Source organism: Lipotes vexillifer, unplaced genomic scaffold, assembly GCF_000442215.2.
Source record: "Lipotes vexillifer unplaced genomic scaffold, Lipotes_vexillifer_v1.1 scaffold71, whole genome shotgun sequence".
NCBI classification, from domain to species: domain Eukaryota; kingdom Metazoa; phylum Chordata; class Mammalia; order Artiodactyla; family Lipotidae; genus Lipotes; species Lipotes vexillifer.
This window is the reverse complement of record NW_006793703.1, coordinates 2,502,334-2,527,865: the sequence shown is the minus strand read 5'-3', so window position 1 is coordinate 2,527,865 and position 25,532 is coordinate 2,502,334. Positions and strand designations below refer to the sequence as shown.

General features: G+C 35.1%; 1 protein-coding gene across 1 annotated transcript in view; it reads left to right on the top strand.

The window, feature by feature from the left end:
* Window positions 1-25,532, top strand: part of MTPN (myotrophin) — a 62,449-nt gene that overhangs the window by 14,737 nt on the left and 22,180 nt on the right. Inside the window, exons 2-3 of the mRNA XM_007466589.1 lie at window positions 22,536-22,649; window positions 23,508-23,591. Of these exons, the coding sequence (XP_007466651.1) occupies window positions 22,536-22,649; window positions 23,508-23,591 (198 nt within the window). The remainder of the gene's footprint in view (window positions 1-22,535; window positions 22,650-23,507; window positions 23,592-25,532) is intronic.

Here is a 25,532-nt window from a genome sequence, read left to right as displayed (position 1 = left end):
ATTAAAATTGTAATTTTATACCACCAGTAAAAATGTTAATACTTCACTATTTTCAATTAGAAAATGTCTAATTGCTTTTAAACCTTTCAAAGAATAAAAGTGTGCTTTTAATAAGTAAATCAACTATATAAAACTAATTTAAATGCCTGAAGTAGTCATTGTGAAAGAAAAAAAAAAACTTGAAAGTTCCAGATAGATGTATAGATGGTATATATGGTAACATACCATAAGATTTGGGACCTTAATTATTGCAGGCTTCCATTTTAAAACGTTTTTTTGTTAGTAAGAAAGATAGATGCTTAACACTTTATGGATTAAAAATACTTATAAAGACTTACACATTTGCACTTAACATGTTTTCTGGTGCACATTTTATTTCTTTGCCTTCTGTGTGATGCTGCTAATAAGTAAATTAATGAAATGAACCTATAATTTGAATACATACTTTCAGAACCTTGAATAGTCCTAGGTTAAGGGTCCCAGAGAGACAGATACATAATTATTTGTAACATGGTGTTAAAAACACAGGACTTCGTTTTATTTTGTAGTTCTCCTCCTTAAACAAGGTATATGTGTTTTGTTTGTTTTTTACTGCAAACAATTTTTTTCTTTTTGGCCAGATTCTCAGCCATCACAACCATTGCAGTGTGTCAAAATTACTACCCCTCATAGTAATTTTGTCAGTGAAAATAACCCTCAATTGGGAACATATCTGAGGTGACTCATCTCTTGGATATTAGAAGGTGATCACTTTGGTCAGGATCAGCCTAGTATGGATTTTTAACTAATAATACGAAACTATTGTTTAAAACATTTAAAGTGCTTTATGAAGCTGTATCTTCATATATTACATTTATTAAAGAGATGCTCATTAAATAATTATTTGTTATGGGTATCATTGTTCATTACTTTGAAATGAGTTCATACTTATAACATTGAGAGTTCGATGCGTTTGGTGTGACAGAACTTTACTGTTAACTTTGTAGGAACTATGTAGACTAAGAGCAAGCTGATTTTATTTTATACTCTTCTGAGACTTTCTACCTTTCTGTTGTGCCATCTATCTATATTCTGTATCGTAAAGTTTCATATAATATTATCTGCAACTCTGGTACTGGTATTTATAACTCTGGTACTGGTTTTACCCACTAATGTCACCAATGCAGTAATATATGATTTTTCTTGGCAAAGTAATATCCTAAGGTAGGGACTTTTAACCTTGAGTGGCAGGGGAGGGAGGAGGACAGAGGGAGGGTCGTAGGAAAGGAAGGTCCGTAGCATTCATCCAGTTCCCAAAAGGATCTGTCTGTCATCATAAAAATACTAAAAAAAAAAACCCCTAAACACCCGAGTCTTACAGTCTGAATTCTAAGTGGGGACAGGTAATACTTAGCTGTAACTGAGTTACTGGGGACATTGACTCAACTGTATAGAACTTGTTAAATTTAATAGTTTTGCTGCATTCTACAATCAGTCAGGTGTCCAGTATTAATTTACGTGTTGCACTACAAAGTGGTCATACGTATGCTAATTTAATCTACTCTTTGCTAAGTAGCTTTTGAGGACACTGGTTTCTTGTGACAGTAGAGTATGTACTTATGCCTTAGAGCTCAGTTGCAGCAATGTGTACATATCTTAGAGATCAAAAGAAGAGAATTATTCGTTTCTTTTCACCTGAAGAAAAGCCTAAAAAAGTAGGAAAAGCCTAAAATAGTAGTTCTCTGCAGGAGCCAGATAACCATTTCATTTAGAAATATTTTAAAGAAAACTATCCCATCCGAATGTTTATTATTCAAATGAACCTCATCCTGTGTAGTAGAGGCCTATAAGAAATACTGGATCTATAGTAACTATCTTCGCCAAACTGTACTTTTGAGATGCATTTTAAAAATGTTGCTATTAAGGATAGGAAATCTGAAACTATTAAAATTGTGTTTTTATTCCATATTAAAGCCATGTACGAGAGTGGGGAAGGCAAAGATTGAGAAAAACTAGGGGAAATCTAGTGAAAGGAAGAGTTAGACATCTAAAAATATAGAAATACTAAGTAAACTAGACTGTTCCTGATTTACTGTGTATTTGGATTGTGGGTGTTAGAGATAGAACACTTCCTATCATAAAGCTCCTTGAAATTTCTTTACTGGTGTACCTAACCTATTACCCTTTGTTTGCCTTAAACTTCTAGTAGCTGCACTTGCAATGAAGTAGTAACAGCAACCTCCCAGAAGAAAATTTACTCTCTGGACCATATAAGTGATTAGACTAGTAATATCCCTAGAACACGGATAAAGCAAACCAGAGACCTAATTTTTTTTTCTTTTCTATTGAAGTATAGTTGATTTACAATGTTGTTTTAGTTTCAGGTGTACAGCAAAGTGATTTGGTTTATATATATATAAATTTTTTCAATTCTTTTCCATTATAGGTTATTATAAGATATTGAATACAGTTCCTTGTGCTATACAGTAAATCCTTGTTGTTTATTTTATATATGGTAGTGTGAATATGTTAATCCCATACTCCTAATTTATCCCTAACCCCCCTTCCCCTTTGGTAACCATAAGTTTGTTTTCCATGACTAGAGTCCTAATTTTTGCGCTGTGCTATGAAATAACAATAATCACAATATCCCCGTGGCCGCTGTTCAATGTGAGGTTGTTTACTGAGTGCTTGGTCTACATTTTTTTGTTTAATTGTCAGAAAATTTTGTTTTAAAAAAGACCATAAAAGACTGTTTTTGCAGATGAGGTAAATGAGACTTGAAGAAGTTCAAGTAATTTGCCCAGGGTAACCAAGCTAGTAAATGGCAGAGCCAGAATTTATTTCTGGATCTGTTAGATTCCAGAGAGCACTCTTGTTCCATTACAGGAACATGAGTATTATTATTTTTTTTAATTAAGGAGGGAGAAGAGGAATGGAGTTTGAAGTTTTGTTTGACTTAGCACAAACTGTTGTCAAAAGAAACTTTTAGAACCACAGTGACCATAGTCACATAGCTCTTGCTGAGCAGGTTACAGGCCATTACTTGACCTCATGAACTTTGCCTTTTTTGTTCACTTCTGTATTTCTACCACTTAGAATAATGTATAGCTCATAGTGGGAGCTCATAAATATTTGTTGAATGAATGAAGGAATGACTAAATAAATGACTAGTGAATGAAAAACTCTTTAAAGCTTCAAGGTCTTATGAAAGATCTAGAACTGTGTATACCAGGGTAAGAGGAGTTTATGTAGAAAAAGCTTGCAGCTATTTATTCTCTATCCAGAAGGCAAAATCAAGATCAGATTAAGAAATATCAGGTCAAGGTGAAAGTCATTGGTAAAATTTAGTCTAAATGACAGGAAAAGAAGAGCATCCAAAGTCTGAATGGGAAAGAGGGCATTAGCAGAGTCCAAGTAAACCAATTCACCTTCTTCTTGACGTTAGCAAACTGGCAGATAGGGTGTCTGAATGGGAAGGGGCGGGGGGAGTAACATCATTATAGGATTTAACTCTTGCCACCCAGTGCATTCGGGGGGTTCTGTGTTCTTTGACACTTTTAACTATTCCTAAGGTGTAAGTAAGACAGAGGACAAGGAGATCAAATAAAAAAGATGCCAGGCCGCTTTGACTTAATCATGTAAAAAAGTGGTTCAGCATTTCAAGCTTCATAATTAAATAATAATTTAAGTCCTTGTAAGACTTCTTTACCTTTGGCACAGAATGTTGCTCATTTTTTTCCCCTAGTTTGTTATTCAAGAGGAAACAGTCAAATTGCTACACAAGATCACCAAAGCCAGGTATTAGTTTGCCAGTTTTGTTTAAAATGAAAAGTGAATTGAGCAAGTACTTTGGCTCCTAGACTTTGATTCAAAATATTAAGACTTTTTTATTTTTAATTAGCTTGGAGATTTTCTGCAGTTAGTGCTGTAATTGCTGTATATTCTTAATTCTTCTGTTCTGAATGTTCATTTTTATAAGGATATATATATTTTGAACAGTGTCAGGTTTGGGAACAATTATTCTAAAGGAAATATTGATGGATATATATTATATGTATGCCTATATATATATTTATAAATATATATAAATATTGGGGGGTTTCTCAAGCATTAGGAACTCTAATGAACTCTTATTAACACTGATTTTTACAAAACTAGAAGGATAGATCTTTGAAGTCAGATGTTCTGAGGTTAATTTTCTTAGGAAGCAAGATGGATTGAATGGTGTTTCTATACAGACTTCTTTATGGACTTCTAAATTTGTAAAGATTGTCATTACCTTTCAGCTTATATGAAACGTTATGACAATTAGTGTACTTAAAATTTTTGTTGTTTCAAGACTTAAGCAGAATTATAAATGTTTTTAAAATCTAATGTGAAGTAAAAGAATTGTGGCAGACTTTAAAAATCCATACTTTTAATTTATCTAACCATCTCACAAAAGCTCACTTGGTTTTTCACAGTTTTGGTTCTGTCTATAAGTAATATTCTTTAATATAATTAACATTTTTACCTTGTTTTCAAAATAGTCTGTAATTCTAGTATTGCGTTCCTCTTTACTCCATCGGTAATTTAGGACATTAAGTGTTGGTTTGGTTGTGCGTGTGTGTTTGTGTGTTGTTTTGTGTGTTATTTTTGTTGTTTGTTTCCTTGGTTTTCTTGTTCTGTTTTGTGTTTGTGCTAAAGCTTTTGGTACTGATTTTTAGTTTTATTGCATTGGGATTAGAGAATGGGTTCTATAAGCTCCTAAACTTGGGAATGTATTGAGGTTTTCTTTGGTATATTATAAATGAGTTTTGTTAATAGTCAGTGGAAATAGAATTGTAGTTTCCATAGAGTCGAGAGTTTGATATATATTAATTCAATCTCATTAATTATTAATCAAGCCCGGCTATATTCTTACCTGCCAAAGACTGAGATTATTATGATAGTCCCTCACTCCAGTGGTGTTTTTTTAATGTATACTTCATTTTGTTGATTCTTTCTTCTTTCTTCAGCAATGGTTATAGGAGATTGATAGACTTTTTTTTTTGAAGTATAGTTGCTATACAATGTTATATAAGTTACAGATGTACAATATAGTAAGTCACAATTTTAAAGGTTATACTCTATTTATAGTTATAAAATATTGGCTAGGGCTTCCCTGGTGGTGCATTGGTTGAGAGTCTGCCTGCCGATGCAGGGGATGCGGGTTCCTGCCCCCGGTCCGGGAAGATCCCACATGCCGTGGAGCCTGCGCGTCCGGAGCCTGTGCTCCGCAACGGGAGAGGCCACAACAGTGAGAGGCCCACGTACAGAAAAATAAATTAATTTAAAATATATATATTGGCTATATTCCCCATGTTGTACAGGTTATCCTTGTAGCTTATTTTATTTTATTTTATTTTTAAATTTTTTTTTGTAGCTTATTTTATACATAATAGTTTGTACCTCTTAATTCCCTACCCCTGTATTGTCCCTCCCCCTTCCCTCTTCCCACTGGTAACCATTAGTTTGTTCTCTATGTCTGTAAGTGTGCTTCTCTTTTGTTACATTCACTAATTTGTTGTATTTTTTAGATTCCACATATAAGTGATATCATAGAATATTTGTCTTTTTCTGTCTGACTTATTTTACTTAGCATAATACCCTCCAAGTCTATCCACGTTGCTGCAGATGGCAAATTTTCAGTCTTTTTTATGGCTGTGTAGTATTCTATTGTGTGTGTGTATGTGTGTGTGTGGGTGTGTACACATACATACACACCACATCTTCTTTATCCATTCATCTGTCAATGGACATTTAGGTTGTTTACATGTCTTGGCTATTGTAAATAGTGCTACTGTGAATATTGGCATACATGTGTCTTTTCAAATTAGTGTACTTGGGGTTTTTTGGATATATACCCAGGAGTGGAATTGCTGGGTCATATGGTAGTTCTGTTTTTATTGAGAAACCTCCATACAGTTTTCCATGGTGGCTACACCAATTTACATTCCCACCAACAGTGTACGAGGGTTCCCTTTTTTCCACATCCTCACCAACATTTGTTATTTACATTCTTTTTGATGATAGCCATTCTGACAGGTGTGAGGTGCTATCTCATAGTGGTTTTGATTTGCATTTCCCTGATGATTAGTGATGTTTAGCATCTTTTCATGTGCCTGTTGGCCATCTGCATTTCCTCTTCAGAAAAATGTCTATTCGGTTTTTCTGCCCCTATTTTAATTGGGTTGGGGTTTTTCTTTGTTTTTGTTTTGTTTTTAATGTTGAGTTGTGTACAACACTATTTTTGTCAGTCGTTTTCTTGATATTCTTCAGATAAAAATTCATGACTAACGTCTACATTTTTAAAAATGTAAAATGAACATCTTTTTCCCATTTACTTTTCTTTGCCTTTAATTCTACTTTGTCATATATTAATATTACTCTTCTTAGTTTTTTTTTTTTTTTTTTTTTTTTTTGCGGTACGTGGGCCTCTCACTGTTGTGGCCTCTCCCATTGTGGAGCGCGGAGCACAGGATCCGGACGCACAGGCTCAGCAGCCATGGCTCACGGGCCTAGCCGCTCCACGGCATGTGGGATCTTCCCAGACCAGGGCACGAACCCGTGTCCCCTGCATTGGCAGGCGGACTCTCAACCACTGCGCCACCAGGGAAGCCCCTCTTCTTAGTCTTTTAGATATATGTGCCTGATATATTTTTGCCCATTCTTTTATAATTTTCTCATATTACTTTGTTTCTTAGGTGTGTTGCTCAATAACAGCTTCTAGTTGGATTTTTTGTTTGCTTTTCTTTTTGTTGTCATTTAACAAAATTCAAGGTTCATTCTTTATCTTTGATAGATAAACCTATTCACATTTATTGATATAACTGATCAATTTAAACTTTCTGCTTTTTAGAGTTTGAATTCACTTTGTTTAAACTTGCTTTCATTTTGCCTTTTTTAGCTGTCAGAATTTATTTTCTTCTTTTTCTTCCAGAAAGTTACTAGAACTTAAATTTATCGGGAAAAAAAAAATGTTTAGGTCTAGATTTTGCTAAGCAGTAGCCTTTTAGTTTTTCAAAACAATAATATCTATCTTGCTTTAATCTATTATAAAAGTAATGCATGCTCATTTTTTAAAAATATAATACTACTAAAATAAGAAAGTAGGAATATCCTCATAATCCTCTTCTCTAAAGGTAACTACTAATAAATTTGTTGTATGTATTCTCTGAAATTTTATGATTATGTATAAGCATATTTTTCTAAGTTTTGAAATAAACAGGATCATACCTGCTTTACTGTGACTCAATAGCATGGTCATCTTGCATTTCAACAATACAGAACTTGTTTGAGTTACCTTCTCTGTGCCTTAGTTTCTTTGTACAAGAAGCTTCCTAAGGCTTTTGTGATAATTAAGTGAGTTAATACCTGAAAAGTACTTTTAACAGTGCCTGGCACATGGTAAACATTCAAGGAGTATAAGCCACTCTTCATTTTCATTTTGAATAATTCCGCATAGTATTTCATGGAGGTTATGCCATCATTTATTTAAAAGCTTCCCATGTACAGCATTTAGTTGTCAGTGTGTCACTTAATAAGACCTTGTGTCTGACAATCTAGTAGGCTTTTTATTTCCTCACCTACTTTCTACTTTATATAAATGTGTGATTGTTTATACTTGTTAAATTGTATATCTACTCTCTCAAGACTTATTTTTTAATCATATATGCTTAAGTAAAGGCTCATTTAATTTTACTTTTCATTATTAATTCTTTTATGCCAGAACTCCCCATTCTTGTGTTCTAATTTTGAATTCCTCTCTTTTGTTTCACTGGAGCAGCAGTTCTCAAAGTACTGTAGATCTCCAGGGGCCCCAGAGACCTTTTCAAGAGATCCATGAGGTCAAAACTCTTTTCATAATACTATTAAGACTTTATTTTCTCTTTTGATTGTGATCATAATTTTACTGATGGTGCAAAAGCAAAGGCAAGTAAAACTGCTGTGTGAATCAAGACAGTGGCACCAAACTGTATAACTGCTAGTCATTATGAACTTTACCTACACACATGTGTAGTTAAAAAATATCCCCTTGATGAAGATTAATAGTAATTCACTTCTACTAAATCTTGATTGCAGAGTACACTTTAGTATTCTGTGTGAAGAAATGGGAAGTGTTCATAAAGTACTTCTACATTCGTTGGGGTTGCAGCTTGCTTGCACTAGCTGCTTTTTTTATGAAACACCATTAAAAAAAAATCCACTGACAAATTATAAATTCAGCTATTCGGACTTGGGTATTTGGCAGATATTGTCTTGAAAATGAATTTAGTGAGACTGTCAGTTCAAGGAAAACAGCTGATAATTTGTATTGCCAAAGACAAAATTCAGGCTTTAAGAGAAAATTCAAATTTGGAACATTTATATCTGCCATTTTGAGTTTGACAGCTTCCCAGTATTTAAAGACTTTTCCAATGAGATCTGAGATGATATCAGTGAATGTGATGTTTTGATACTGTATAAAGAAATTTGTCAACATTTGGAAGATCTGCATAGCTCAGTAAACCAATATATTCTAAATTACCAATGCATGAGATTACAGAATCATGCTGCATGGATAAAAGAGCTATTCAAAGTGTAAGTAGATGGATGGATTTTAATGTAACAGAGTATGTTACATTAAATACATTTAATGTATTTATGAGTATGAATAAATACATTAAATAAATACAGAATATGTTACATTTTAATGTAACAGAGTATGAAGTTTGTTGATACAATTTCAGATTCCACATTGTAAATAACCTTTAACAAACTGCCACTTGTTGAGTTTTTAATATAGTGTCAAAGAAGAATATCCATAATTGACCTAAAAGACTTAAAAATTTTTTTACTTGTTCAACTACATATCTGTGGGAGGCCAACTTTTCTTCGTATATTTCAGCCAAAACAGTATGTCAAAACAAATTGAATGTGGAAGCGGATATGAGAATTCAGTTGTCTTCTACTGAAGCGAACATTTTAAAAATTTACCAAAAAAATTGGGCCGGCCAAAAAGTTCATTCAGTTTTAAGTAAAAATAAAAGACATATTTTTCATTTTCTCAAAGAACTTTATTGAACAGTGTGTTCGCTAACCAAACGAACTTTTTGGCCAACCCAATATAATACAGTGCCATCCTCCTCAATTTTGGGGTGGGGGAAGTATAATTTTTTATTAAAATTCCATTTGTTAACATGTAATGTCTTTTGTTATTTCTAAACGAATAAACACTTAAAAGGCTTTCTAATTTCAAATTTGATCAGTACTTACAGATATAACCCATATTTAAAAAAAAAGAAAACCCTGGGATCCTGAGACTAAAATGTTGGAGAATTACTGCACTAGAAGTCTAAGGTTTGCCTCATGTTTGCCTCCCTCTCTCAAGGGAGCATGGGTGACATACCTGCAGATTTGCTGATACCCAAGACTGCCTTTACACATGAATATTGATTTGCATAATTTATTCTTTCCAAACTGCAAATCAGAAATTCTCAACCTTCTGCCTACTTCCAACACCTCACACATTTCCCATTAGTATAAGTGTCAGTAACTCCCCTCAGGGGATTATACCTGATACCCAAGCCTCCTCCAGATAGCGTTATTGTAGATAGTTTCTCCCTCTTCTTTAGAATTGAGTGTTGTAGGGAGGTCAAAAATAAGAGATCAGGCTAATTTAATTTTCTTTCCTGTTAATGTATTTTTTACTTTTTATTTTTATTTTATTCTTATAAAACAGAAATTGTAAAGCTATATTAATGGAGGGGATCTATTCAATTTTGTCTGTAATCTAATGAGCTTTTATGATCTGTAGGCTCAGGTCTTTCTTGAGCTCAAAAAAAATTTACTTTTATAACTAGTTCGGTTCCCTTTGTTCTGGTTCTGTATTATTTATAGGTTTGAACTTTAGTTATACCAATCATCTTTTTTTTAAATTATTTTTTTTCTTTATCAGCTCCGTATTATGGGAAATTTTCTTAAGTTTGTTCTCAATTCTTTATTTAATTAAATTTTCTTAATTTGAGTAGTGCTGCCCAACTGTACTGACTTTGGTGCAGATTTTAATTTTGCAATTGCAATTTCAGTTTCCTTACTATATTTTACTTTCTCAGCCAGCTTCCTTTTCTTATCAGCTGGCATCTCAGTTGTTCACTTTGTATGTTTGCCTGTTTTCTTCTTAAAATACCTTTTTCATAGAAACCATGTCTTTTGGATTCCATTTTGGTAACTCTGTAAGTGCTTTCTAAAATTATTGAGTTTTCAGTATGATATTCCTTTTCTTTTGCTATATGATTAGTTTTCATATATCCCCATGTTGTTTTTCTTCTGGTACTTCCTTTTTTTTTTTTTTGGCCACACCATGCAGCCTGTGGAATCTTAGTTCCTCGACCAGGGATTGAACCCTCCCCCACCCCGCCCCCCGCAGTGGAAGTGCAGAGTGTTAACCACTGGACTTCCAAGGAAGCCCCAGTTACTCACCTATTAAAGAGGGAAAGCTATCCAGATTCAGGGTTGTGAACAGATAGGATGTGAGGATTGCTTCTGACCACACTTATCACCTGCGTATGTGCTAGAAGAATTCTAGTTTGGGGTACCTTTGTTGGCCTGATGTGAGATCTTTTATACTCTCTATTGCCTGCTTCTAATACACTATGTAAAAAATTCTGTCTTAAGGCAGGAATGTGCCTATGTCTCTCTGACTCTGTCTCTGCTTAAGATGATCCTTTGTGGGTGGAGAAATAGTGGGTCACTTTTTTTCCCTCTGACGGGAGCAGACCCTGCAGCTAAGAATGAATATGCAAGTAGTTGGCAAGTAGTTGGTTTTCTGAGCTTTTTAGGGTAGTCTTTTTCTGTCTGTTTTTACAGAAGTTAGGACAGGCATATCAGGGAATGTTTCCCTGAGAATATATTACTTATACTAGAGTTCAGTTTGCTTTCCTTTTAAGTCTGTGAACATAAAATTCAGATGTCAGAACTTCCAAACATTTAGTATTAGCATTAGGGTTTAATGTGTCCCTATTGGGTTTAATTTATTTACATTTAAAGCATGAAAATTCTATTTAATTTTTGAACTAAAATTAATTGATGGCACACTCACCCAAATTTCATAAGAATAATATCAACAGGTCCTACTTTCCATGAATTTCACCATTTTATGTTCTCCAAATTCAGCATAATTTAATTCTGTACTTCACATTTTAGCATCTTGATCCAGTCATTTATTAGTTTCCGTAGCAAAGCAAGGCATAGGCAATGACTGTTAGTGTTTTTACAAAGCATATAATCAACCCATAACCCCTTTCCCCACTCACCAAGGTAAAGTAGTAAGACTTTATTTTCTATTTTGTGACCTGATTTCAGACATGTTAAAAATACAGGAAAATGTGTGCTTTGGAATTGATGAAATATGATATTGTTATGTTCTGTAAAATAAGAACTTTAATATTATAGGGTATTTGGTATTAACCTACATGTCCAGAATTAGAATATTTAAGTAAACTGGCATATCTATTTGACAGAATATTATGTGGCTTTCAAGAATGATAGCAAGATATTTCATATATTAAATAATAGTGTGATTATAACTTTTTCAAGCAACTACTTTCATAGAAAAAAATTAAACAGAAGTACAGCAAGGTAGTAATAATGGTCATATTTTGGATCGCAGGATTCACTAGAAGAAACATCTCTTATTTTTCAAATTTTATTTATTGATCATGTTACTTTTTAAGTGTGTGTGTATGTTAGCAGTAGGGTTGTTTGTAACACTTACAAAGAGATCACTTAGACCTAAGTCCTGCCATAATAATTTCCATTTTTGCAGTTCCTAGACTGTTAGATAAAGGAACTCTCAAGCATTTCATTGAAATTTGGATGTTTTAATGGTATGCTTGGGGGCATATGGGAAAGGATAGTTAGATGAGAGTGTGATGAACTAGATTTAAGACTGTTTGAACAGTAGTACCCAAATACACTACCTATCTCTTTATGTAGCAAACTGAAGGAAGTTTCCTGACACTGGTGGGGCTCATTCCCTAGTCTTTTCTTATTTAATTTTAATGTCTTTAGGTGACCATAATGAAGATAGGTGAGATGCAGCTGGAGGGAGGGGCAGATAAGGACTAACAAATTCCTTTTAATAAGACTCTAGAAAGAACTTGGCAGCCTGGAAAAATAAGATGACCATTTTAAGATGCAATTTAGTAGCAGTTAATGTAATGGCCCTCCATGTATACTCAAAAAGTCAGTAATCCAAGTTCAGGATAACAGCAAGTCATATAGAAAAGATTTCATTTTAGTTACTGTGTCATCTGACTGCTAAACAATTAATAATCTAACATGCAAATAGGGACTCCTTGTTCCATGTGTCCCCAGAGGATAGGATCAGAACCTGTAAACAGTGAATTTTCCAGCATTTAAATAAGGAATAGACTGATTTGTAAGGTCTTGAATTGCCTTTCATTAGAGAGATTCAGTTATGTGTTGGGCATGCACAAGCAGGGATTCATACGCAATATGGGTGGTTGAATTAGATGACAGAATCCTTTCTAACGATGAGATTATGTGGCTTTCAGACACTCTTAACAATGTTTTTTAAATACCTCTTTATATTTGTTTTGTATATGTATATGTTTTGGTGAACAACAGGTTACATAATATGACAAAGATGGTATAAATGATTACACTAATTCTTTAAATTGGACTTTTATGCACAAGTCACCCACACACATTGTAGACAATATATATAAATAAGTAAAGCATTGTCCTTTCTTTAACGGAGTTATATCATTGAAATACCTAATTAAATAAATGTAAATGTAGTAAGAGACATATAAATAAGAACTATGAGGATTAAAAGGAGGGAATTTTATAACAAGAGTATAGTGGGCAGGGGGCAGGGGAGTATCAGGTAAAAGTTTTAGAGAGAAAATAGATCTTGAAGGGTAAGTGGAATTTGAAGGGTAAGTGGAATTTCAGTACACCAAGACATGAGTGGAAGTGGGGTGACTATGCCAAAGAAGGGCGACATCATGAAGTTTTCCAGATGTGGTAAAGCACTGGTGTGTTGGGAGCGCAGTGTTTCAGAATAAAAAAGCCAGAGTAGTAAGTTGGTGTTGAATTGAAGATGAGTATCATGGTGAGGATTTTCTATTCAACAAAAGGGAGCAGTTGAAATTTTTTTGCATGAGGAAGAGGTGTGATCAGTGTTACTCTTTAGGAATTTTAATTTACTTGATTTACATTTGTTGAATTGTTGAAGGTGGAAAAATTGAGTGGAAAACTTTTCAGATGAGAACTGTTGAGGCCTCTAATAATAATAATATTGGTTGACATTTATTGAGTGCTTACTGTACAGGTACATTATGTTATTTCATTGAAGCCTCAAAACAGCACTGTATAGTAGATGCTTTCCAAATGAGCACCTCTTGGATTTCCAGTTGGCCTATGAGAATTCCATACACCATAATATATCAATTAATTTCTCCAGGCACCATTCTCGCATATGCATACCTCCACACTCTCCAAATCAGTAGACACCCTGTTGAATACTGTTATTTCTTAATTTCGCATTTTATACTATGCTATTATAATCAGCAATCAAAACAAATTTTTATTGAGGTTTAAAAATACCATATTTGGAATTATGGTAGAAATGAAAAGTGTAAGATGTAGTTTCTGACCCCTAAGGACCTTTAAAAACTAATTAACAACACAAGATATAAATACGTGGAAAACTAAACGGCAGTAAAAGATGACTTGCCCACACACTAAGTTATTGAACATTCTGTTCACTAAGGCTCTTCTGTATTTTGTAGTACTCAACTAAATGGCATTCATTTATTTGCATGCTAGCTTCCCAAGAAGGCAGCAAATTCTTTGAGTCAGAGCTGGGCCTTTCTATTTTATCCCAAGCAAGTAGCACAGTAGCAAGTAGGCTCGTTAAGTATTTGTTGAATTAAATTAATTGTAAATAGTGTATCTTTTTCAAATACCGTATTTCATCTTTTTTAGATCCATGCCTACTTTTGTTAGTAAAACAACTCAAAGTAATAATAGATTTGAAAGAAAAAAATTTTTAACTTTGAAATGTATGTATATATTTTTTACATTGTTTATGTTGTTGTATTCAATCTTCTTGCTTGATCCAACTTTTGTGGAAAGTTAAATATACCTACTGTAACAGCCATTTTCAGCATCCAGTCTCTTAAACTACTTTGTTTTCATGGCCGGAAGTACAGAAACACCTATTGCTCTGGTCTAGAATATAAGAGGGGGCGGGGGGAACAATTGTTCCCAGATGCATTTAACCGTAAAAGTAAGATAACTATAAAAGACTTTAGAGGTCATCTCCTCCAGCCACAGATTTTTCAGTGAGGAAACTAAGGTCTTCCAAGCTTCTTACTTCCCTGTTGTGGGCAGTAGCAGAGGTAACTTAGAGCCGAGGGCTTCTGTCTGGTGTTCTTTCCACCATTTAATACTACTTCTCTTCATAAAGTAGAAAACTAGGCAGTGAACGTTAGAGGAAGGGGTTCCTAACCTCTCAGGGCTCATGGCCCCCTTTAGACTCTTTACCTAGAAAATTTTATGCACACACAAAGAATTAGTAAGCTTTTTGAAAGTCTGTTCACTGATTGCCTGGTGGTCTGTAGATCTCAAGAGGAAAGGTACACAAATTAGCATACTATACATGGCATCAGAAATAGATGAGACTGAATTAAATTGTACTGTGCTCTTCAATAGTCAGCTTATGGTCTTCCTAGGAGTTACTCTAAGCCATAGAGTACACATGGCCCAAATTCCTAAAGCATCCTTGGGCAAAACCCATAGCAGTAGCCATGTGTTTTGAGCTGTGGCTTTTATATTAAAACAAACAAAACATACATATGTATGTATGATACATGCATATTTGTGCAGATATATTTGAATGAATTTTTAATTTGTTTAGGATTCTACTTTCAGACTCAGAGAAGCATATATTTCCTATCCTTTGCTATTTGGAGTACTTCCGTGAAAAAGTTTGAGAAGTACCGGGTAGAGAGTTAGTAGGGTAGGTTATTTTATATTTTTGTGAGTGTGTTAGATAGACAGATAGATAGATAGATAGATAGATAGATAATAGATAGAAATTCATACATATTTTGTCAAATTAGTTAGTAGTGAAGAGTAAAGTTCTTGTGGGCAGAGACCCACAGTTCCACTTTCTTGTACCCTTAGCATGCCTAGCACAAGGCTAGGTTTCTCAGTAAATGCTAGTTGATTTATTGATATTAAAGATAGAACTAGATCACTGTACCAATATATTTCTAGTCAGATAAGAGAATTTATCAGTATAGCTGAGGCTCATGGTTATTTAGAGCAATGGTACTTGAGAAGTAAAAAAAAAACATGACCAGCTTTCTCAAATGCCAATAATGTCATTATTGAGGAGCATCAGGAATCAACACATCCTAAAGCATTCATTCATGGTCACTGTAGTGGTTCTGGGTAGAGTATATTAATTTAAACTACTCACCAGAAAATATCATGAAACTATTATTTCATATCTCCAATATTACATATATATGTTATATATACATATATAACATCTGGAATATGTCATATTTAGAAAAAAATAGCATCAAAACAACTTTCTTGGTACAAGAAAAATATGGTAAAAAGTACAATTTTAATGTAATAAAAATCTGTCGTATATTTAACAACCAACAGGCTTCATATTGCAATGACAGGAAGGAGATTAAAATGAAACTGGTTAAATTATTCTTGCTAAAAAGGGAAAGGTGAAGCTAGACAAGCCTGGATGTGATGACAAGTTAGATCTGTCAGCCTGCTTTACTTGAACCGTATATGGCAAATAGAAGCTGTGTGCAGAATTATTTGTCACCTGCCTGGTTATTTACACCCATATCATGGTGAGAATTTACTGCTGCCCAACTCCGTGACAGTGATATTACTGCATGATGATGTCTGTAAAAACACATAAACTTTGTCACTAAGGAAATCCCCCCAAATTCTGTAATCAGGGTATTCCTATAAAGATACTATTACAAGACTATAAGGCTAACCAATTTTTAGCAACTGTTTGAATTATAAATATATGATGATAATCTGAATTCATAACCCGGATTTCAAAAATTTGTTTTAAACATCTAGTAGAAGCGGACAAGTCAGAAGAGGAAACAACGAAGGAATAGTCAGAGAGCAGGAGGAAAACTACAATAATGTGGTGTCCCTGAAGTCAAGGGAAGAGAGAGTGTTTAAAAAAGGAAGGAGTGATCAACTTTATCACTGTTGGGAGGTCACTTAAGGTGAGGACTAAGAGATACCTTTGCATTTCGCAACGTGGAGGTCTTGGATCTCAGCAAAAATGGCTATGTATAGTATTGAGGGTGGAAGCCAGATTAGAACAAGAAGAAACTGGAGATAGCAAATACAATGCTTTTGGCAAGTTCAGCCATGAAAGGGAGGAAAGAGAATAGTAACTAAAAGGTGAATTATCAGGTCTAAGGATAGTTTTTTGTGTTGCTGTTTGCGTTTTTAACCGAAGAGTTGCGAATGGCATATTCTGATGAGAAGGAGCCAGTACAGCAGGAGAGGTTGAAAACACAGGCAAGAAAAGGGATAAATAAAGAAATAAGTTTAAGAAAACAAGAAAGGATGATATCCAAAACTTAGGTTAGGGATTGGCTTTAGATAGGAAAGGATTTGTCAGTTGCAGGAAGGTGTGGTAGAGAGAAGCTCGGGAGGAAGTTCATGTCCGAAGACAGTTTTCTGTTTGAAGAAGGATATTAGGTTATCTGCTGAGAATAAAAAGGAAGCAGGAGGCTTATAAAAAATGAAGGAGATTTAAAATAGCCACTGTGGAAGGTAGAAAAGCAGGAAAAAGGAACATGGTAAGATTGTCATGTAATGCTAAGAGACCTGTTGAAATTGTGCATCTCTCTCTTCTATCCCCAGAATCTGGGAGACAAAATTAGGGTTAAATTTTTCTCTGTAGCTGGTAATGTTTCATGAAGTTAGAATGAAGATTACAGAATGGGTGTCTAACATCCTTTCTTCTGATGTAACTCACTAATGCCAAGGGTGAGGAGAAAGGAACTAGATAGAGCACTATCTTCCTTCCCTATTTCACCACCACTACTGAAGTTACCACCACCCATCCAGACTGCTGGAAAGCTGGTGAAATTGTCATTCAAACCCCTACATCAGTGAACATACCACTGATCTCAAGTAACTGCTGCTGTTACTGGATAACTAATGCATTATCAGTATTTGCTTGAAATAGAAGATGACTTACTTCCAAGTCTTTTGCTTGAGCAATTTCACCATTTGTTCAGTCTAAAAGCTTCTATTATGTAAAGTTTAGTATGTGTCAGGAAGTATACTAGGCACTGGAGCTGCAAAAGTAAATAATAGTGACATGATACCTGACCTGTGTTTTCAGAGGTTACAGACAGAGGCAGGTTAAGTAGAATGTGACAGGGAAATACAAGGTGCTTTGGGCACCCCTGTGAAGGTCGTATGACTCAAAGTTTCAGTAGTTAAAAGATGAGTTTCCAGAGGAAGTTTGATTAAAGCTTGACTCTAAAGAATTAGTAGGAATTAACTGAACAAAGGACAGTGGGGAGGAATGCTGTGAGAAATAAAGCTGGAAAGGTAATCACTGGATATAGATCACCCCAAGCCTTGTAAACCGTGTTTAGTTGTTTAGATCTATTCTCTAGGACCAATGGGTGGTCATCAGAGTACTTTTAAAAGGGGAATAATGTGACCACATTTTGTGTTTAGCAAGATCCCTGTAGCTGCAGAGTAAAGGATGGAGTAGGCATAATGGGGCTGGAAGTTGGGGGTGCTGAGTAAGAGGTTTTTTTCAGCAATCCAGACAATTGTTTTGATCTCTAAAGCCCACCCAGCTAGTAGGAGTCTATCGATCCACTCTTATCCCACTTGAAAACTTCTTGTTCCACATAGTTTGTTGGTTACAGAGGTCAGGAGCTTTTCATTCAGCACTAACAATGAAGGAACTTGACCTCAAATAGCTTTTGCTCTTTAAGTCTCCCATAAAGGTACTGTTAGTCATTTCTGCACCTATTCTACTTCAAATATTGATTTGTTAGCATCTCATTTTACAAGAATTAGAGCCACAGAGACTTGATTTAGGAAAATCTATGTTACTGAGGTGTAATTTAAATGCAAGAAACTGCAGATATTTAAAGAGTGCAATTTGATAAGTTTTGACACATAAAATCATGAAACCATCACCGTAGTCCAGATAATGACTAGTAGATTTCATTACCCTCAAGTGCCCCTTCATAGTCCCTCCCTTCTGTTACCCCCAAATAAGCAACCACTAATCTGCTTCCTATTAGTATATATGTTTGCATATTTTATAATTTTATGCCAATACCATGCTTTCTTGATTACTGCAGTTTTTAATAATTCTTGAAATCAGGTAGTGTTAGCCCTCCAAATTGTTCTTTCTTTTAAAAGTTGTTTTGGCTGTTATAGAGTGTTTGTATTTCCATATGAAATTTAGGGTCAGTTTGTCAATTTCTTTTTAAATTTTTTATTTTATTATTTTTGGCTGCGTTGGGTCTTCGTTGCTGTGCGCAGACTTTCTCTAGTTGCGGAGAGCGGGGCTGCTCTTTGTTGCGGTGCACGGGCTTCTCACTGCCGTGGCTTCTCTTGTTGCGGAGCACGGGCTCTAGGCGTGCGGGCTTCAGTAGTTGTGGCACGCGGGCTCAGTAGTTGTGGCTCACGGGCTCTAGAGTGCAGGCTCAGTAGTTGTGGCACATGGGCTTAGTTGCTCCGCGGCATGTTGGATCTTCCTGGACCAGGGCTCAAACCCATGTCCCCTGCATTGGCAGGTGGATTCTTAACCACTGCGCCACCAAGGAAGTCCTGTCAATTTCTTTTTAAAAAAGCCTGCTAAAGTTTTAACTGGTATTGCATTGAATCTGTACATCAATCTGTGGAAAATTGACATCTTTACAGTAATGAGTCTCCCAATCCATGAACATGCTGTGTATCTCTCCATTTATTTAGATCCTCTAATTTCTCTTCAACAGTGTTTGGTAGTTTTCAGTATATAGATATTGTACATTTTTTGTTAGACTTACTAAGTATTTCATAAATTTGTATACTATTGTAAATAATATTGGTTTTAGTTTTGATTTGCAATTATTAATTGCTAGTGCTATATAAAAATGCAGTTGATTTGGTATATTGATCTTTTGTCCTTCAGCATTGCTAAAATTACTTATTAGTTCTAGTAGCTCTTTGGTAGATTCCATTGGACTTTCTACATAGACAATCACACCATCTGCAAATAAAGACAGTTATACTGCTTCCTTTTCAAAAGAGATGGGGTTTGTTTGTTTGTTCCCTAGTTGCACTGGTTAGACCCTCCAGCACAGTGTGGAATAGAAGGTAGAAACTGACATTTTGTCTTGTTCCTGATTTTAGGAGAAAAGCATTCAATCTATCACAAATTAAGTATGATGTTAGTTGTACTTTTTTTGTAGAAGCCCCTTATTAGGCCACGGAAGTGTCCTCCTTTTCCTAGTTTACTGAGTTTTTATCAGTAAAGGATGTTGGATTTTGTCAGGTACTTTTTGAGATGATTATATGATTTTTCTTTGTTTAGATGTTAAAATAGTGAATTATGTTGACTGACTTTTTCAAATATTCAACCAACCTTGTATTCCTGGGGTAAACACTACTTGGTCATGGTCTGTTATACTTTCTATGTATTGTTGGATTCAGTTTGCTTGTATTTTGTTTAGAATTTGTGTTCGTGAGGGACATTAGCCTGTGGTGTTCTTTTCTTGTAAGTCTTTGTCTCATTTTAGAATCAGAGTAATGCTCACCCCATAGAATGAGTTTGGGTGCTTTCTGTTTTCTGGAAGAGTATATGTAGAATTGGTATTACTCTTTTTTCCTTAAATGTTTGGTAAAAATTTACCAGTGTAGCCATCTGGGGCATGGGAGTTTCTTTGTGGGAAGACAGTCTCTAAAGTCTGATATTAGCACTTTCTGTCATTTTTTTTTTCTGATCATTCTGGCTGGAGATTTATCAGTTGTATTGATCTCAGAGAATCAGCTTTTAATTTCTATTTTCCTGTTTTCACTTCATTGATTTCTGCTTATTTTGAATTTAATTTTTTAATAGACTTTATTTTTTAGAGTATTTTTTAGGTTCACAGCAAAACTGAGCAAGGTACAGAGACTTCCATATGTCATTTCTCCCCCTAGTTTCTTTTTTTTTGCGGTACACGGGCCTCTCATTGCTGTGGCCTCTCCCATTAGCACAGGCTTGCTTATTTTGAATTTAATTTTTTAATAGACTTTATTTTTTAGAGTATTTTTTAGGTTCACAGCAAAACTGAGCAAGGTACAGAGACTTCCATATGTCATTTCTCCCCCTAGTTTCTTTTTTTTTGCGGTACACGGGCCTCTCATTGCTGTGGCCTCTCCCATTGCGGAGCACAGGCTCCGGACGCGCAGGCTCAGCGGCCATGGCTCACGGGCCCAGCCGCTCAGCGGCATGTGGGATCTTCCCAGACCAGGGCACGAACCCATGTCCCCTGCATCGGCAGGCGGACTCTCAACCACTGCGCCACCAGGGAAGCCCAGGAAAATATCTTTTTGACAAAGCTATCTTGTTGAATACTTACTGCAGTTATTTCTTTACTTTGTTTCACTGAAAAGACCTATCCAGTTAATCCTCTCCAGTTAATGTAAATAATGGAAAGGAAATAATAATGAAAGGAAAACTAGTTTTATCCAAATCATTTGAAGGAGCACCTCTTTGCTTCAAAGCCTCACATTTCTGCAGTTGTGAATAAAGACTAAGGTGGTACACCAAGTCGCCCTTACGTTTAAATTTGTTTCTGAATATAAAGTATATTATAATAAATCATATCTCTATTTCAACCATTATGCAGAAACCTGCATTAACCTAATTTTGGATAATCTTTTAGAACCAGTATAAACCAACATTAGGAATGCACAGCAATAATACTTAACCTCTATTAAACATATTACCCTGTGAGGTAGTGTGTTAGATACTTTACATGGATTATCATTTGATGATACACTAAAACCCAGTGAGGTTTATTTTTAGTCCCATTTTACAGATAAGAAAACAAAGATTTAGAATGTAACTAGTCTAAGGTCCTACAACTGACTGGTAAAATTGGAGCTCTAACCCAGCCTTCGTTGATCTTAAGCATGTTATACACCTTCCTTCTATATTCATATACTTTATAAGAGGCCCTATTTTACTGTAAATATCACATGTTGACTTGAATAAACAACCCATTAGAAGTTACTGCTGTGAATTACTGAAGTACTCTTAACAGAAAAGGGTTGTTTTATCATTAATTCAAAAGAGGATAATTATTTTTGATGAAATTCTTGATCCTCCACAGAGACAATATATTTGAAATATACATCTGGCCTGGAACTCGGGAACACTCTGTGTAATTTCGTTTCCTGACTTAAAGCTCTGATGCCTCCACTGATTCTTGTGACAGGCACGTGATCTCACCTCTTGGAATGCTTTTTTTTTTGAATAATAAGTAAGATAATATAGCTCACTCTGATACTTACTGGAGGATGTAAAACCCTGGAGTTAAACTTTTTCCTTAACAGAAAAAAACAAACAAACAAACCTCTATATATTTAAAGATTTCAAATGGTTTGAATTTAATAACATCATTGTTTGAAAAACTGATGCATTATCTTTATAGTGACCCTTAACATTAAAAAGAAAAGACTGAGTAATGGATTTCATTCAGAATTTGAGTATATCTCATATGTACATAGATAACTTATAATAATAGCTAATCATATTTCTGTTAACATTAGCTATAATATCTTAAGTGCTCTACATGGATCATCTAGTTTAACCCTCACCACAACTCCTTTAGATGTAGGTATTGTTATCTCCATTATGTTTAGTCATGTGATTATTTGATTAAAATCTGCCTCCCACACTGGATGGTAAGCTCCGTGCAGTCAGCAGCCATTTCTGATTTTGCTCACTATTGTCCCCACTGTGCACAGAGCCGGCCATACAATAGCGCTTAAATGCTGAATAAATGAAATGAATTCTTAATAGCTAATACTCATTACCTTGTGATGATGATGTCTGCCTCCATCAAAGTAGTGATGATTTCTCTGAAGTATTAAAATACATGTCATATGATCTGTGTAAAATCTAAGTATTTGAACTCATCAGTCTTTGGTGGCCACATCTTGACATCGTGCTGATTGAACTCCTTAGAAATAGAGCACAATAGATTTCATTACATTTAGCATTTTTTAATTGTTTTCAGCTTGACTAATCATGATTTGAATTGCTGTCATAGTGTGTGCTATTTGTACAGAATTTAAAGTTCTTGGTTACTTATTTCACTTTGCAAGAAATGTAATTCTTTCATGAAACCCTTGCAGCTTTAAGAAAGTAAAAATAGCAGGTGCCTCATTTCCCTTCTTCAGTTCTACCATCCTTACGAATATTGTTTTCATTTGGCTTCTTTTATAAGGGAGAAGACGTCAACCGGACACTAGAAGGTGGAAGGAAACCTCTTCATTATGCAGCAGATTGTGGGCAGCTTGAAATCCTGGAATTTCTGCTGCTGAAAGGAGCAGATATTAATGTATGTAAAGAACATTGTCATTCTAGAAAAAATTCTTGTATGCTTTTTGGGTAATTGTTTTCTGTAGATTTATAAAATAGTTACTGGTGGAAACCTCATATGAAGTAAGAATATAGTCTGAAATATACCAAATTTCTGTAACTTAGAAATACAGTTGTGATTTTTTTTTTTTTTTAATTAGCAGGACAAATTGATTTTTTTTTTTTTAACTGATAAAACTTGGGGGTAGATGTTTCCTTTTCAATTTCTAAAGCAATGTGAGAGTTAGCACTATCTGTAGGTGGCAAATAGCTATCACCCAATGGAGCATCGGACTCTGCAGTCATATGAGAAATCTAAACTGGATTTTTGGACAAAAGGCAGACAGCAGAGTCATCTCTTGACTCTTGCCTTTTGTAGCTGGTGCATTTCAGAGTTTTAGAAAAATGTTTAAGTAACCATGACAGCAAGTGAGATGAACTTTTCACATCTCAGGGGATACCATGTCACATGGCCCAATTGTGCCAATCTTTTACCTCTTCATTGGCTATGTTCCACCCCTCTCGAGATTCCCTTCCTGCACCTCATTGGCACGTCTACAGTAATGCAGAGTTGAGGCTCAGAGAGGTTAAGTAATTAGTCATGCAGTAAGTGGCAGAGTCCAGATTTGAGATGGGGTCAAAGCCCTGTTCCATCTGTTTCACTAGGCTGACTCCCAAGGAGAAACTGCTTGTGGGCTTGGGCCTCCAGCAGCTCCTAAGAGGCTAAAAATGGGTAAACACTGATTTTGAAATATTTATGAGCATTCCCTAATTAGATCTAGAAGGAAGGAATAAATGAAAAATGGATGAGGTGATCTATATCTTTATTATTTCATAGGCTCCAGATAAACATCATATTACACCTCTTCTGTCTGCTGTCTATGAAGGTCATGTTTCCTGTGTGAAATTGCTTCTGTCAAAGGTGAGGTCAATTGCTGATTTTTATTGCTTTTTCCATTACTATGTAACGGTTTAAACTAAGTATTTGGTGGTTAATTTACTTAAATTTTGTGTGGCATCAGGCACAAAAAAACTAGAGGTAATATCCAAAATTGAGGTCTAGAGCAATGATGCTCAAAACAGCTGGTCCACAAGCTGTTTGTTACCAGTTCATGGTGGGTAAAGAGGTTGGGCTAGAAAATAAGTCAACACAGGCTCCTTCATCAAGAATGTCTTGCTATTTAAAAAAAGTTAGCCAAACTAGGCATTGTAGTTAATAATTAGTAATATAGAAAATGTTGTCCCATGCTAGTAACAGTTTGCAGACTGGTACCATATTCACATACCACACTTTGAGTAGTGGTGGTTTGAAATTTGTATAAACTTCATTTTCTGTCGTACGTACTGAGCAAGATTATTAAAGGCAGATTGCTATAAGGGCTTTCCAAGTCATCTGGTTTCTTGATGTGATTGAGATCATGGTAAATTTGGAGTTTTCCAGTGTTTTACCTTTGCTATTCCAAGCTCTTAGATGAAGTTCAACGTCCAGCCTCAGAAATTAACCAGTCAGTTGCAACCATTCTAGGTGTATGAGAAGGGACCTGCAAATCTTGGAAGACAAGAAATCTTCATAAAATAAGGCACCAGTATCAATCCCAAGGTTATCATTTCATGGCCATACTCTGGAAAGTGCTGTTCATAACATTTCATTTGGAATTTTAAAAATAAGCCCTGCTAAAAGAAGCAAGAAAGAATTAGAAATTAAATGAGTGAATGTATATGAAGCGTTTTGCCACAGTATCTGACACATAATAAGTACTCAATAAATAGTAGCTTTTATTACCTCTAAGACTAAAGAGGATTTTATGCTTCATAGATCCAACTTCAGTAAGATTTGGAGAACATTGAGAAAGTAGCCCATTTGTCTCAACACTTTATTGACCACTTTTCAAAGATGCTGTCTGAAAGCAGTTAATTCAGGTCCTCTAAAACTAGGGGGTTTACCCATACTTTCATGTTAAACACAACTACCGGATTCCTTTAAATGTGTGGTGGTGGTGGTTTTTGAACGTTTGGGGCAGGGGAGGGGTTGGGAGGTTTTGGCATATGGCAACAGGAGTTTTTCCATATTATACACCATACTGATATGAAAAGCCAAAATAAAGGGGGATATTATTCTTTGCCACTGTAATGGATCCAGAATCTGTGGTAGGATGTACTCACAAAGATTTCCAGCCACTGTCTTTCTCCTTACTGTCTATTCCTCCACAACACCCATGAAAAGATTAAAAAGTACCTTTGAAAACTACTGGATAATTTTATCCCTGGGGGAATATTTTTGCATATTATGTTAAAAACTGGTTGTCGAAGGCTACAGATATTAATTTACATTTCATGAAAGATTTTTATAATTTCAATATTTTATTGGTTAGGACTCTGTATTGCAAGTAACTAAACCCAGCTCAGACAGGCTTAAGCATTAAAGAGATCGTGTTGACTCACATAGGTCTACAATCGAGGCACAGCTTGTCCATGGGCATAAGTCACGTGACCAGCATCTGACTTCTTTTTGGATATTTTTCAGCTCTCTTCCTCAGTGTTGACTTAATTCCCCTGGCCTCAATCTATCTGCTAAGTGTAGAGCAAAAGAAACAGTTAATACTGTATTATTGATATATTTGAAAGTTGCTAATAGAGTAGATCTTTAAAGTTCTCATCAAAGGAAAAAAATTTTTTAACTATGTGAGGTGACATTAATTAAACTTATTGTGGTAATCATTTCATAGTATATAAACATATCAAATCATTATGTTGTATACCTTAAACTAATAGTAGTATGTGTCAGCTATATCTCAATTACAAATTAATAAATTCATAAGTCAGAATTAAAACAAACAAGAAATGAATGGTTCCTCCTTTCCCT